This window comes from Passer montanus, unplaced genomic scaffold, assembly GCF_014805655.1.
Source record: "Passer montanus isolate IOZ18808 unplaced genomic scaffold, ASM1480565v1 scaffold31, whole genome shotgun sequence".
In the NCBI taxonomy this organism is placed as follows: domain Eukaryota; kingdom Metazoa; phylum Chordata; class Aves; order Passeriformes; family Passeridae; genus Passer; species Passer montanus.
Window position 1 is genome coordinate 8,556,744 of NW_024367819.1, and position 14,630 is coordinate 8,571,373.

The 14,630-nt window shown below is 41.4% G+C and overlaps 1 protein-coding gene and 1 long non-coding RNA gene across 2 annotated transcripts in view; both read left to right on the forward strand.

The window, feature by feature from the left end:
* LOC120504922 (death associated protein) overlaps positions 1-2,493 on the forward strand; it is a 51,704-nt gene extending 49,211 nt beyond the window's left edge. The window contains exon 4 of the mRNA XM_039714874.1: positions 1,458-2,493. Within this exon, the coding sequence (XP_039570808.1) occupies positions 1,458-1,577 (120 nt within the window). The 3' untranslated portion in view covers positions 1,578-2,493. The remainder of the gene's footprint in view (positions 1-1,457) is intronic.
* A 52-nt stretch (positions 2,494-2,545) lies between these two features.
* LOC120504923 lies at positions 2,546-4,614 on the forward strand. Its single transcript, XR_005628143.1, has 2 exons — positions 2,546-3,980; positions 4,113-4,614. It is a non-coding gene; the product is annotated as an uncharacterized LOC120504923 (long non-coding RNA).
* Positions 4,615-14,630: the final 10,016 nt, after the last annotated feature.

A 14,630-nucleotide genomic window follows, 5' to 3' on the forward strand; every position in this document is an offset into this window, starting at 1 on the left:
TGGATTATCTTTTTATATCTAAGCTAGATATTACTGTATTCATTTCCTTTGGAAGTGGCTGCATATTAAACTGCTGCTGTAGCTTGATCTGTGATGAGGGGCAACCCTCCTGCATGTAAGGTTACATGCTTGAAGATAGTGTGTTTCAGCTGCCATATGTGCCTTGAGGTGCTTGGGATTTAGGGTGTTATTCCCTGGACTTTAAGAGCAGGACCTGTAAATCCTTAGTATTAAGTGGCCATTAATCATGTGATCAGTAATTCGTGCATTGTGGCCGGGTTTTTGTCATGGCTCCATGTGGTGGTTACCTTACATCACTGGGGGTTGTAGTGTGGTTTACTGTAAGATGCTATGCTTGTGTCTGATCCCACAGGAAAGAGTGAGCTGAATGCCATTTTCCTTAGCCCATAAGGAATGAGCAATTGGCAACATCAGGGGAGAGAAGACAGAAAATGTTGAGTGTGAGGAGAACAGATCTTTGAACACTGGAAGCAAGTTGGAGTGGAGAAAAAAATAGGAAATGTAACAAGTTAACATCCCGATTAAAACAAAACCAAAACAAAACAGTGTAAGGTTGTTGCCCTGTGAGCCAGTGGATTGCCAGAGTTTCTGGCATATACGTTTGTCCCACTTTCTGAAGGGGGAAGTTGTGGTGCTATTGTCCCCCTGTTACTGAGCACTTAGTATTCTATGATAGTATTTGTTGCCTGTTGCTTTTTGTTGCCTCATGAGACTGACCCTAGAAATGGCAATGGTAAACAGGTGACATAAGGGTTACACCTGGACTGAGACTGCCCAGCAGCAGCACCTGAGAGCTAACAGAGCAGAGCATGTTAAACTTAAAAGCCAGCCATCCCTAAGATTTGAGTCATAAGTAGTTTTAGACCCTGCTTTCTTCCTAAAGAACTGGCATTGTTTAGCCTGGAAAAGGGAAGGCTTTGGGGTGACTTAACTGCATCCCTCAGGATAGAGTCCTGAGTAATCTGGTCTAGTGGAGGGTATCCCTGCCCATGGCATTGGTGTTGGAGCTGGATGATCTTTAGGGCTGCTTCCAAGCCAGGCCATTCTACAACTCTGATTCCTACAGCAGGCTTTTTGTGCAGCTATTTTTCATACTGCCTTAACTTAGTTTTAAAATAATCTGTTCTTTCTAGTGGCTTCTTGGAAACCAAACACATCTGAAAATAGGAATATTTTTATTTTTTTCCCTTGGGGTCACATTAAGATATCATATTATTGGATAGTGTGTGTAACTGGAAGAAGTGAAGCTTGCATAAGAAAAATTTTGAAGTTGGCTAATAAGAATAAAAACATAGAATGTGTAGAGGGGGACCCCAAAGTAACATTCAAGACTATTTTTCATCTGATTTTCACATTTTTTAGAATTTACATCTATTTGAACTAGAAAGTACACTTTTAAGATTCCTTAAACTTTTCCTGCTGTGTTCTTCAAACAGGGTGATAAGGACTTCCCTCCAGCTGCAGCTCAGGTGGCTCATCAGAAACCACATCCTTCTGTGGAGAAGCTTCCTCACCCCCAGCACGTCAAACAGCACATCCACCAGCCTCGCAAGTGAGCTCCCCGTCAGGATCTCTGCCAGCCTGCTCTCAGTGGATGTTTTCAAGAGAAGACAAAACCCCTTTAGTATTCACACTGTCAAATCTGTAAAATTGACACCTAAAATGATATGCTGTTTCTTTTACTTTAATTCTCAAGGGTTAATAAGAATGAAGACATTATTCAGTTGTTATCCTAGATGGAAAATTCTGTACTGAGTATTTGCTGATCAGGGGTGCTTTTTTATAAGATTTTCTTATTGCCAAGATAAAAAAACTTCAGTATGAATAATGATTAATGGGCCTAAAATTTCTACTTTTAGTTGTGGCCTTACATTAGCAGATAGTTTAATTAATGTAGTTTTTATGCTAAGCCAGTAAGGAAGAACAGCCCTTTTGTACTGGTACCTTTACTGTCTGGAGGGAGTTTGTTGGGTGTGTTGAGACAGAAGTCAGTGGTTGTCTGGATTATGTAGAACCCTTGCAGCCTTCAGTACCCTACAGTGTTACACCCCCGTGCCCTCTGGATTCAGCCAGGGAGGTGATGATAGGCCCCCATACATTCTCAAGTGGGCAGAGATCCAGCTGAGTCTTCTTTACACCCCTTTGCACTTGCACAGTCTTGCTGAGATTTTTCCCTCTGGTGGTCTGTGGAAATGGAGAGGAGAGAGAAATCAGAATTACAAGAACACTGCTGCTCTAGACAGCTCATTTGTAATCTCATGGATCTCGGGGCTGTATTTTTGAGGTAATGATTTCACATTCCAATAACAAGCTGAAGGAGTACATGACCCTCCGTATTGAACTTAAAATAAGTTGGTCAAAAATCCTCTTTCTTTAGTTTAGAATTGGAGATCACCTTTTGAAATTAAGAGGTACCATTAGTAAAGATGTTTATGATTCAATCTCTTTTGCACATCTTTTTTTTTTCCTAATCTTCTTACTCTGAAATACAGTGGTGTTATGAGGGAGTGTAATCTCATGGATCTCACTCGGGGCTGTATTTTTGAGGTAATGATTTCACATTCCAATAACAAGCTGAAGGAGTACATGACCCTCCGTATTGAACTTAAAATAACTGGTCAAAAATCCTCTTTTTTTTAATTTAGAATTGGAGATCACCTTTTGAAATTAAGAGGTACCATTAGTAAAGATGTTTATGATTCAATCTCTTTTGCACATCTTTTTTTTTTCCTAATCTTCTTACTCTGAAATACAGTGGTGTTATGAGGGAGTAAAAAGAAAGTTTTTCCAAAGAGAGCAATCATTTTATTTTTACCAGATAATTAAAACATTTGATTTCTCAGTTCAAAATCACTTAGCTCTATCATCATTTTCCTTCTGTAACTCACGTGAGCTCTGTAAAAACCAGGAAAAAAGTTTTATACATTCTACCTATTTTTAAGTGTCCTTCTGTTTTTAACTGACTATAAATGCACTACAGTCTTTGGTGGCCTCCAGGTTTATAAAGTTTCTAATGATGTCAAAAAAGCGGGAGCTAATGTTTCAGCCATTCACCTGGCAAATTAGTGAAATTTTAAGGTCACTTGGGGCTTTACCAGTTCATTTATGGTTATAAAACAGTGAGGAAAGTTTAGAATTTTTTTTTTTAATTCTGCAGATTTAATAATTATTTCCTGAGTAGCTGGTTTAAAACAACAGCAACAAAATAATGGGAAATACGGCCCTTTTCACAAGTGGAACAACTCACTTCATGTGGGTGGTAGGGACCTGACATTTCCATCTCTGTAGGCTTGAAATGGAAATGATGTTTTACAAATTATATGCATGGACATATTTATTCTAAACCCAAGGAAGGATGTACAATCTACATATGCAGTCCTTATTTTCAATTTGATTAGAAACCATACTTGCCTTAAGGAACGAGTGTTGTTTGTGAGAATAATTCTGTGTTAGAATATGCGTAACTTTTCAGATCTGCTTTCTGTTTCTGACGTCGGTGCAGCAGAGGCCTTGTTTGTAGCTGCTTATGAGTGTACAAGTGATTCACAGCTGAGCAGCTCACTCATAAAGGAAGCTTTGTGAGCCTCCTGGAATAATCTCTGGTGGAGATGATTTGCTGGCAGACGCAGGACAGGAGTTGGTTGGTGGTGCAGCTGGAGCTGTCCGTGTGCGGTGTCATCAATGGAGCAGATCATCACAGTCACTCCTGGTACCTGCTGGCCTGAGGGGGAGCTGGGTGGGATTCAGCTCTGCCTCCTGCTGTGCCTGTATCTGAAGCAGTGTCTAGTCAGTGTAGTCAGTGGTGGTGCAGTCAGGAGTCAGCAGAGCTCAGGTATGGCATCACTGACCAAAGGGAAGAGTCTTTCAGGATGAGCTGGATCACTCTTGACTCCATAACCTCAGTGTGGAGGCACACAGTGAGGTGGGGCTGGGTACCTCTGCTCCCTGTCCTGTAATAGGTAGAAAGAGTTTTGAAAGCCACACCACATCTCCGTCACTCGTGGCTCCATTGACTGCAGTGGAAAACTAAACCTCAGTGTGGAGGCACAGTGAGGTGGGGCTGGGTACCTCTGCTCCCTGTCCTGTAATAGGTAGAAAGAGTTTTGAAAGCCACACCACATCTCCGTTCTGACAGTAAAAGTTAGGAGCATGGATGCTTTCCAATTGCAAACTACTGCTCCTGGTTATTAATGCAATATATACAGCATATATAGACAATACCTGATTTTGGTCTTTGATTACTTAGATACATATGTAAGTTTGTACAATGAAGTGTGGCTCTTAAGATAGCTTTAGTGGCTTTTAGAGCGCAGAAATTCATATATGATTAGAAAATGTCTCTGCATGAAAGCTATATATTGTTGGGAGATATCCATGTTTATACATAGATGTCCTTACCAAAGCATTACCTTTTCCAAAATAATCATAACAGGTGAACTGGATTTCTTACTGATGGTTATTGATACTTTTAAAATATGTTGCAATAGAATATAAGCACAGGAGTTGTTCAGATGTTACCTTGAAATAACTGCAAAAGAAATTTGCTGTAATTGTCAATGTGGCAATAATGCAACAATAAAGCATGAAGTTGTATATTGGGCTCTTTTTTCTCTGTAAGTGCAATGTAAATCAGCAGGGTGCAGCTTTGTGGCATTTATGGGATTTTATTACAGATTGCTGCATGACTAATCAACATTTTATAGATAGTGAAATTTATTATGAAGTTTTATGACACAGTGGATGAGCTATTTTGAATAGTCCAGTCTCATGTAAAATAAAAAGTAGATGCTACCAGCTAGAATGGGAGTTGCTGTTTTCCTCTATGAAATTGGAGATGCTCGCTCAGCCCCTGTGAAGCTAGACAATCTAACCCTGGTAATAAACCAGGATGGTAAAGGAAACTAAATATAACATTTTCCATTGCTTTGCAAGTTCTAGTCTTTCAGAAACAGCAAGTATTGTAATCAGAAGAGGTGGCAAGCTGTTCATAAAGCTGCAGTTTACACAATGCAGGCCATAACACAAGTGATTTGCTGAAGAATATGGAGAAATTGCTGCAGTGTTTCTGAGCCCTTTCTAATACTTTGGGCATCCCGTGTTTAGTGCATGTGTAATGTGTGATGCAGCACATGTGTGTGATACAGTGCAGAGGAGATGGCCACTGCCCTGGGACTCTGTGCTTACATGATCACAGAAAGGGTTACGTTGGAAAAGATCCTTCAAGTCCAAGCATTAACTCAGCACTGCCAAATCCACCACTAAGCCATGTTCCTAAGAGCCACATCCGTACATCTTTTAAATACCTCTGGGGTGGTGACTTAACCACTTCCCTGGGCAGCCTGTTCTAAAGCTTGACAACTGTTTTGGTGAATAAAGTTTTCCTCGTACCCAATCTAAACCTCCCCTGGCAAAACTTGAGCCCATTTCCTCTTATGTTGTCACTTGTTACCTTGGAGAAGAGGCCAACCCCACCTTGCTACATCCTCCTTAGAGGTAGTTGTGATGAGCTATAGGGTCTCCTCTCAGCCTCCTTTTCGTGCTACATTATTCAAAAGATACCGTTCATTAACATTTTGGGAAAATACGTGGGCATGATGTTGGGCATGCTGTTGATTGCATTGTCCATTGTTACTCCAAATTTCATGGCTTTGCTATCAGCGGTACTGCAAATGTTGTTAGTAATTAGAAATTATTTACTTCTATGTCAACAATATGATCTACCCTTTTGTCACTGAATGCCTTGAAACAAAAGTCTTGTACTTCTTTCCAAAGTAGTGTGATCACTGTATGCTCCTGGCTGTTTAATGAAAATACTCCCAGCAGTTTTCCATACAAAGGTGAAGGGAACAAATGGACCTACGTTTGTATCCCTTTGGAATAACTTAACTCTGAATACTTGCCATCTTCATAGGGGAGGGAGGTGTGGGCTTCATAAGACACTTCTTGTGTCCACTTCAGATTTGGGTATATTAAGTTTAGAATTATATTTAAGTCAACAGGGGGATATGTTGCTGGTCAGAGGCTGCAATGATGTAAAGAATTGAGACAAATCTCTGTTTTAATTTACATTCTTTGCACACAAACCTCTCACAGATAAAGACATTTAAACATAGCAGGTTACAGCTAATGTTACCTGCTATATAAGGATGCAGAGGGATGCAGGTCTTAATGACTGGCTGGCTCAAGAAGAAACCGAGTCAAATCTGCAGCAGTAAATCATGGGGTTTCTTCAGCAGATGGGTATAATAAAACAGCATTGTAGCTGTAACCTTTGGTAAGTGCTGTGCATGATCCTATTATATGGAATTAGTAAAGGCAGTTTCTTAAGAAGGTGGAGGTTTGTATTTTGTTTGTCCCTGTGGTTTTGGGTCTCCTTCAAGAATATGCCTTTATTGATTTTCTTCATCCCCTATCAGAGAAAAGACTGCAGGTAGTGTATACTATTCCTTGAATCATGAAATGGAAGCACTAGCATTCAGATATGAGGCCTGAGAGGAGAGGTGGAGTGCATTGTATTTGACAAAGCACTCTGTGAACAAAGCAGTAATTTCTATTGCAATGACTGTTTTCCTTCCCTTCAGAATTCTGATCAGAGGTGAGAAAAAGAATATTATATTCCTTTCTGGGAATGTAGTTTATGACTGTTTGGAGCTCACAGGCATGCATGATTGCTGATGATTTTTTGCAAAACACAGAATGCTGTCAATGACAAAACTGAATTTAAGGATACTAAAGCCATGGCATGCATAGATCTTGCAAGTGACCTTGAAAGAAGGCCTGTAACATAATCTCTGCTGTCCAGCTTACATTGGATGTATTTTTAGAAAACGTGAGTGCCTGGCATTCTATAGGTCACTCGTAGCTTTAGGAAAAGAAAAGCATTAGTAATCCACAGTGATTTAAGGGTTATGAAAATTGGTTAGCTGCTAATGACACTGCAGCTCACATCAGTGTCAGCAAGGTACCATGGTGTTACCTTCAGTATAGTCTCACATTGTCCTGACTAAAGCTGGCTTAGCATAATGGTCTTTATTCTCCCTTCTGGCAGAGAATCAAGTGGCAGGTTATGCAGGTGTGTGAAATGGGCTCTTAGGAGCCATGTGTACTCGCTGCTCAGGTGTCAATCTGATACCAGGTCAAGGTGGATAGTGACATCACTTTGTTACACACCGAGGAGTGAGTGAACTGGAGAGCACAGCAATGTTTCCAAGTCACAGAATGCTCTGAGTTGGAAGGGACTCACAAGGATCCAGCGAGTCCAATTAAGTGAATGGCCCCTGGGGGATGGGACCCACAGCCCTGGTGTTAGCACCATGCTCTGGCCAACTGAGTTAATCTCAGGGTCACAACAGAGCCCAGTTGGCTTCTCTCTTAAGCCAGAAGTGCCTTTTAAAATATAGAACAGTGGAGTTAGTTAAAATGAAAAGCAAGAGTTAGCCACTTATTTCTGTATGCTGACAGCAGCTGAAATGACAAATATCTTCTCATGCTTCAGATGTGACTGAAACCACATTTTCAATGCCTTTTGGAGTAAACTTGCACCAAGTGTGTCAGTGTTTGAGTCTGAAGGAAGAGAGGCATCATCTTTTTCCTTGTTTTATTCTTACTTGTGAACCTAATGTATTTAACTGAAAACTTCACTTGGTATTTAAAAAAAAACAACTTTTTTCTAAGCCTTATTTCTCAGATGAGATGTGCACCTCATCTTAAGCTATATTTAATTTTTCATATGGTATCTCTGAGGAAGATAAAGTCATCTGGCTTTGTCTCTTGAAGACCACCAGACTGGGGCACATGCCAGTGGAATGTTGCACACTTAATTTTACTTTCTGGTGTATTTAAATCAACGGTGAACAGGAGCTGTGATTAGAGAAGTAAAGCCTTAAATATTAAAAGTAGAACAGTAAATGGATCAGCATAGAAGTGGATTCAGTTGTGCTCTGTAAAGCTGTTGTTAGAGGATGATAAGAGAAAAGAAGCAGAGCTGTCATATTGTTTCAGAACTGTACACTGGCCATTTCTTGTGCTGCTCAGTGACCTCAATTCCCCATGCCTAATTACATACTGAGAGGACAATTCTTTGATTCTTAAATCTACATGTCCTTGAATCTTTTTGCATGGAAGAGGCCTTTGGATGAGGGAAATCTGCAAATGCAAATACATATTAATAAATTCTGGTTCTTCTAACCTCCAAGGTTAAGCATAAAGAAATATATGTTATCTCTCTTCACTGCAAAAGGCAGCATGTATGTGGATATAGGATGTAGAACTAAGACATACTCAGTTGAACTGAGACCTAATTAATATTCATGTGTGTGTGTGTGTGTGTATGTCCCTACAATAAGAGAACAGTCAGTTTTAAAAACTAGGATGTAAGATTTCATTCATCCCAAAGGTATTAAACAATGGGAGATCAGATTCTTTGGAACATGCAGTTTGGGTGAACACCTTTAACATCCTTTTGGTGTGTAGCTAGTGTTACATCTGAGTTGCTAATAAAAAAGACCCGCATCAGAAGCTAATTCCTTCCCTCTGGACAAGAGATAATGGATAGCAAATGCAAGAATTCTCCTTTTAGGGCCTGATTTATTACCCAGAACATAATAAACATTAGCCTGCTGCTGATGTGACAGTTGTGACAGCTGGAGGGGTTTGGAATGAAAGGCTGAAGCCTTAAATAAGCCTGTCAACTGAGCTTGTTATGAGGATCTTGGTTAAGATTTTGCTTTTTGTGGCCCCAAAGAGCTCCTACAACATCCACACTGAAAACTTCACAGTGTTAGAGCTGTGCTTTGCATGCTGATGACTGGCTCACCACCAGCCAGTAGTGGCTAAGGTAAATATTTAAAGAAAGCACTGAGCTTGATCTGACTATTTATCATGACCCATAATATTCCTCTCCCCTAAATGCATGTTTAGTTTGTTTATACTCCTGGTTTTGTTCCTGGCTGTCGTGGTGTACTGTGTGTCACTCTCTGATGGCTGGTCCCTAACAACAGGAATGACTTTGTTAGTGGGTGCAGGATAAAAACGAATCATAAAAGGCAGAATCTGTACATTAAAAAGTATGGAAAATGTTACCAATGTCATCTAAGCAGATCTCCCCTGGGAGATTTAGGATTCCTACAAGTGTAGGTTCCTTCAAGACAGGTTATTTTCCTATTCCATCTTTTAGATGGAATAGGAGGCCACTCTTCTTTTAGAGGATTTCTACTTTGTGTTTATAGTCCCATTAACTTCAGTGATACTCTCCAAGGAATTAAGGTAAGTTCAGATTTATTTTGCAGGACTGGAGAATCAGACTAGGTATTTTACGTGAGGTGGAGACCTCCAAAGATCCCTCTTTTCAAACACTGTAACTAACACTTTTCTATCAACCTAAAAAGTGCTGGAGAAGACTTGTGGGCAGATCCTTTCCTTTTTGTGAGTTGTATTTGTGAAGTTCTGCAGGGGAATACTGGTGTTACAGGGCTGTGTCCCATCTTCAATTCTGCAGCTTGGTCACTGCTAAGCCACTTTTTAAACATTGATTTCTCGGCTTTTTCCTGATTCACAAATGTGTTGTGAAGCTCTGGCTTCAGGGCATGAAATAAAATTTGTCATGCAAAATATGACCCTAGACTGTCGTTTTGTAGGCCCTGTGATTTCAAAAATAGGGACTGGAATTCAACAGAGCTCCTTGGAAGAAGGAGCACAGGTCTGTGCAGTGCTCCTTGCTGGAACAGCAAGTTTAGAGGAAAAGATTATATGAGTTCTTTTGAAAACAGTTGAACCAAATGGTTCAGAGTAAATTAGCTTATGAGATAGAAGGGAGGAGGGAATCACTGTTGTAACACACAGGTGTACATGTACATCTAAACATAGACATGTTGTATAATTCAGTATACCTGATTTTAATAACTAAGGGAAAAAGATCCTAATTTTTTGTTTACTAGTAAACAAGTGTAGAGTCTGTTTCAGCAGAAACAAGCATAAGCACAACCACAGCCCCTTTTTGAGGAATGATATAAACATTATATATAAATGTATATTTAAAAAATTATATCCTTTTTTTTATTTATAAATCAGTCCCAGGGTTACTGCTCTGCAGTTTCTCTTTTACTTACCTGTTGCTTTGCCTATAATCAAAAAAGATTGCAAAACAACTGGCAAGATGTCAGCTCAGCCTGCAGGTGCTATTGAAATGCTTTCAATAGTCAGAATCAAACAAGAACTTCACTCTTGATTTATTGTGCTTTATGTTCTGAAAATATAAATATTTCTGTGGCTGAGTGAAAAGATTAAAGCACAGCACTTGAGTCAGAAGAGCTGTACCAATTACCCTGAGAAACAATTCTAAACAGCATTAGTGACCCAGTATGAATACTCTGAAAGGTGGCTGAGTAACGATGGCACCTTCATACTCATCTTGAGCACTCCATTTTGAGAGCTTAGCATTTGTGCTCAAGGTGAAATGCTAGGGCCAATGTAAATGGAGAACATCACTTTGTCAGCATTATAGTTCTAATAGGTAATACAAGCTACAAAGACTGAATATGAGCTCTGTATATTTTTTTCAGCCATATTTGCTAGCATTTATAACCATAGAGCTGATGCCTTTTTGCCTTTCATCAGCTGTTCAGCAGAAGCTCTTCAAGTGTAAAAGGAGAGGTGAATTTGTTTTTATTCTGCAAACTTAACAGAAATGCTTCTTAAAGTGAAATCTTCAATCCCTGTGTGCCTGGAGTCACCGAGAGGCAGTGGTGTCATCTGCTGGCCTCTCGCTCCCCGGTGCTGCCACTCTCAAGGACGGGCTGTCACAACACTTCATGGTCCTGCTCCTGCCTGTGCCTTACAAAGCCACAGATTAACTTTGATGTAACTGGTACTGCTTTGTGGTGCACTAGACTGCTTCGAGGTGTACTCAGGTGTGGGGAGGTGACTAAAAGCAGTGACTGGGAGTGCATCCAGGGGAGAGAACTCAAGCTGAGCTTGGATCTTCACTCCCTAAAACTGCCAGTGGATGCTGAGCATCAGGTGGGCCTTTTCTGTAGATTCAGGAACTTACTCAGGAGGTGACTAAAAGCAGCGGCTGGGAGAGCATCCAGGGGAGAGAACTCAAGCTGAGCTTGGATCTTCACTCCCTAAAACTGCCAGTGGATGCTGAGCATCAGGTGGGCCTTTTCTGTAGATTCACTGAGGGATGGTTTAGCCAATTAACAGAATTTGGAGAAGATATTAATGAAAAATAATAGTGTCAGGCTACAGCAGCTGAGCTCTTCTAACCTTGATATTTTGAGAGGAAAATGCTAGAGCCTTTTTAGAAATGCACCTTGGAAATGTTGATGCCTTGGAGCATCAACAAAGCCTAAAAGGTGTTACGCAGTATTAGAAAGCATTTTTAAGAGTTCTCAAGATCCTTTTTTATTAGAGGTGAGCCTCCTTGTGTTGTTCTGTCCCTGTCAGTTCTCTGGATGATGCAGTAGACAGCCTTTGGTCTTAGCCAGGGGCTGCCATGGAAGACCAGAGTGTGGTCTCTGTACCCTTCCTTGGTGAGGGTCTCTGAGCTTTACCCCCAAGGGTTATTGATGTGGGAGCTTGGAGGGCCACTGCCAGGGCCACTTCTCAGGACACTGCCTTGCACGATCTTTGGGGGCCAGGCACCCCAGAGAGTCCCAGCCCATGAGGCATTTCTGGGGACCAGAGGCGTCCAGCCACCAGGAGAGTCTGTGGGATCTTGTTGTGCCCTGAGCAGCTGCTGGAAGAGAGGGCAAAAAGAGTGTTTTGTTCTGGACCAGTGGATATGTTTGGAGTTTGCAGCAGGCATAAAGTGTGTGGGGTTACCCCATCACATGGGACTGCATCTGCTGGTGATGCTTAACCTAAGAAAACACACCCTGAGCACGCAATAAGCAGTGTTTACTGCAGTGCCTACAGCCTGGTGCTTATAATACGGACTCAGATTTTAAGGGATTTGGATTTCTAGCCCATTTCAGTGAAAGCTTTTGTTATCTTTCATGGAAATTGATTGCTTACTAGTAAAATCTATGTGGTTTATTGTTACAATTTAATAGGGTTTGCCTGTGAAAACAGATGTGATAAAGCCCTTAAATAGCTACATACCCTGCCAGCATCCCAGCATTCACTGCTCAACTCAGTAGATATTTTCTCAAATGAAAGATGTGGATAAAATTGAAATTAGCAGAAACACTTTGCAAGGAATCCTAGGAAAGGTATGAGTACTCTCAAAATATTTCACAGGTATAGACCTTTTTGCAGTGGAGACCTTCCTGCAGAGGTCTGGGTGTAGCCTGGGAATCAAAAATTCTCATTTCGACTCCTTCCCACCACTGTGGTTTTCTTGACACTACTCTGAAAATGTGAGCAGTGTTGCCTTCTTTGGCTTGAGGGGCAGACCTTCAGGCCACAAGGATTTCTTCACTCTTCCATGGGTCTAGGACTCCAAAGGCTCCTTTGGGTGAGTGTAAACCCACAATTCTGTAGGAAGATTCATGTCCATACATTAATGTGATTTTTAAATAAATGTGTGAGGGATGATCACTGTTAAATTAGATCTTGGCTTTGTTTGACTTACTGCTGCTGCTGCTGGGCTGCTGCTGCCACCTCTCCCTCCTTTTTTTCCCCTGCCCTGGGTTCATTTAAATTCCCCCTAAGTGTCATTCTCGGATGTGCCTTCTCAGCTGGCACAAGGCTTTAAGAAAAACCCAGCTAATGGGAGATGGCAACACAGGGATTTTATGGCATTTAAACTGCATGGACCTGACTTTTGCTTTCATAACTTCATAAATCTCTTAAATAGCCCACTGGAATCTTCAAAAGCTGGAATTCTTCAGCAAAGTAGGACATGATGGTGGTATCTGATGCAAAACTTCCTTAGTCTTGCCTTTTAGGCTAGGCTTTCCTATACAGCAAATACTCATTTACCTAAGGAAATCACTTGGCAGGAAAAACAGGCCAAGGGCACTGTAGCTTCCTGTGACTCAGAGGGAAGTATACTTTTCAAATGTGTTTTGAGGAAGGGCACCTTTAATGTTATATATCTGTACTGTAGGAATGCATGAGCACTCTTGCCCTTCTTTGTCTTCAGAGGCTGTGTGGGCTCAGCCACTCTGCAGCCATGAGCAGCTGATGATCTGTGCCCTGGATGTGTCCAGCCTCACCATCACCTCACATCTGAACACCGCCACTGGGATTGCCACAGGCTCCACTCTGGCCACTGCTGTCACAGCTGCTTCTGCCATCTCTGAAGAATTTTTGTGCTTTTCCAAAGGCAAGAGATGACACATCCTTGCTTTGCTTGACTGACATAGTTTTTGTTACATGGTTTTTTTTCCGTGGATTTTCCCATCCGTCCTTTTCCCTCACTACCTGATAACCAAGAGCTGACCTTATGAATTAACTTGGTATTGAAGGAAATATTTACCTTCAGTTGAGGGGTAGACTGAGGCACACAGGAAATAAACAAGTACAAGCCCTGCACTTGATCCAACACATGCCAGCATAGGAACAGCTGCATCTTGATGCTTATGGAAATCCCAGATGGTGAGCTTGGCTTTAACTTGTTTTCTTCCCTGTTTTCTTCAGCTATATCCCTTTGTGGTGGTGGATTTCTTTTTCTCACTCAACCTCACATTCTCTTTACTTTGGTCAGATCTGAGCTGACTGGTGTATAACACTCAGCTCTTCACTATGGCCTCATTTTGTTGCTTTTCCAATTTAACTAATTCTCACCCTGAGGAAATGCCATTCAATGCCCTAAAAGAAGAGTGACCCATCTGACATATATTCTGTGTCCTGGGATGATGGGCTTAGGAGTGAAAGAGCCACAGTCATAGTCTATCATATTTTTAGAATCTTCCTATCGTATTTATAGCTTTTACACTTTTTTTTTTTTTTTTTTAATTTGACACAACCTGAAGCTGGGATTTTTTTCTAGTGACTAAAAATAGCCGCAGTTATGAATGTGATCTGCATCTGGCAATTGAAGAGCATACCTGGAGATAAAGAAGGAAGAGAGGTCTCCAGACAAGCCCCAGGTTTGGAGGCTGGGAGGTGGGCTGATTGTCTGCAGTGGTTAAATCCCACGGCTGGCTGCTGTACAAACTGTGTTTTGTAGGAGGTGGCCTTGGGAGACCTGCAGACAGGGAATTACTGTAATCCAGACTGAATGTCACGAAAGCATGGATTAATATTTCATCTTCTGACTCTGACTGTTGTCAGGCTCACTTTGTTCCTGAGCAGGGGCTGTGATCCTCAAAAGACAGTGTTGAATTAAAGATTAAGCCAGTGTTTTACTTGATGGGAGGAGAGCAGTTCTCTGAGGAGGATGGTGACAATGCAGCTCTTACCCAGCGCTGCATGTGGGGGTTTAGATTTTCCCAAATCCAAGTGACAGAGCAAAGCTGCAGCGTGCTGCTGGGGATGGTGTGAAGGGAAGGATCCCTGGCAGCTGTGAGCCATGTTAATGAAAGTGACACTGGTAATTAGCTAAAGGTGAGCAAGAGGCACTGAGCGGCTCCAGGAGATGCCATTGGCTGCTGTGTGTGAGAGAGCTCATCAACGATGAGCAAAAGGGCAACAGGTACCTGCTTGGAAAAATGGAATCTGCA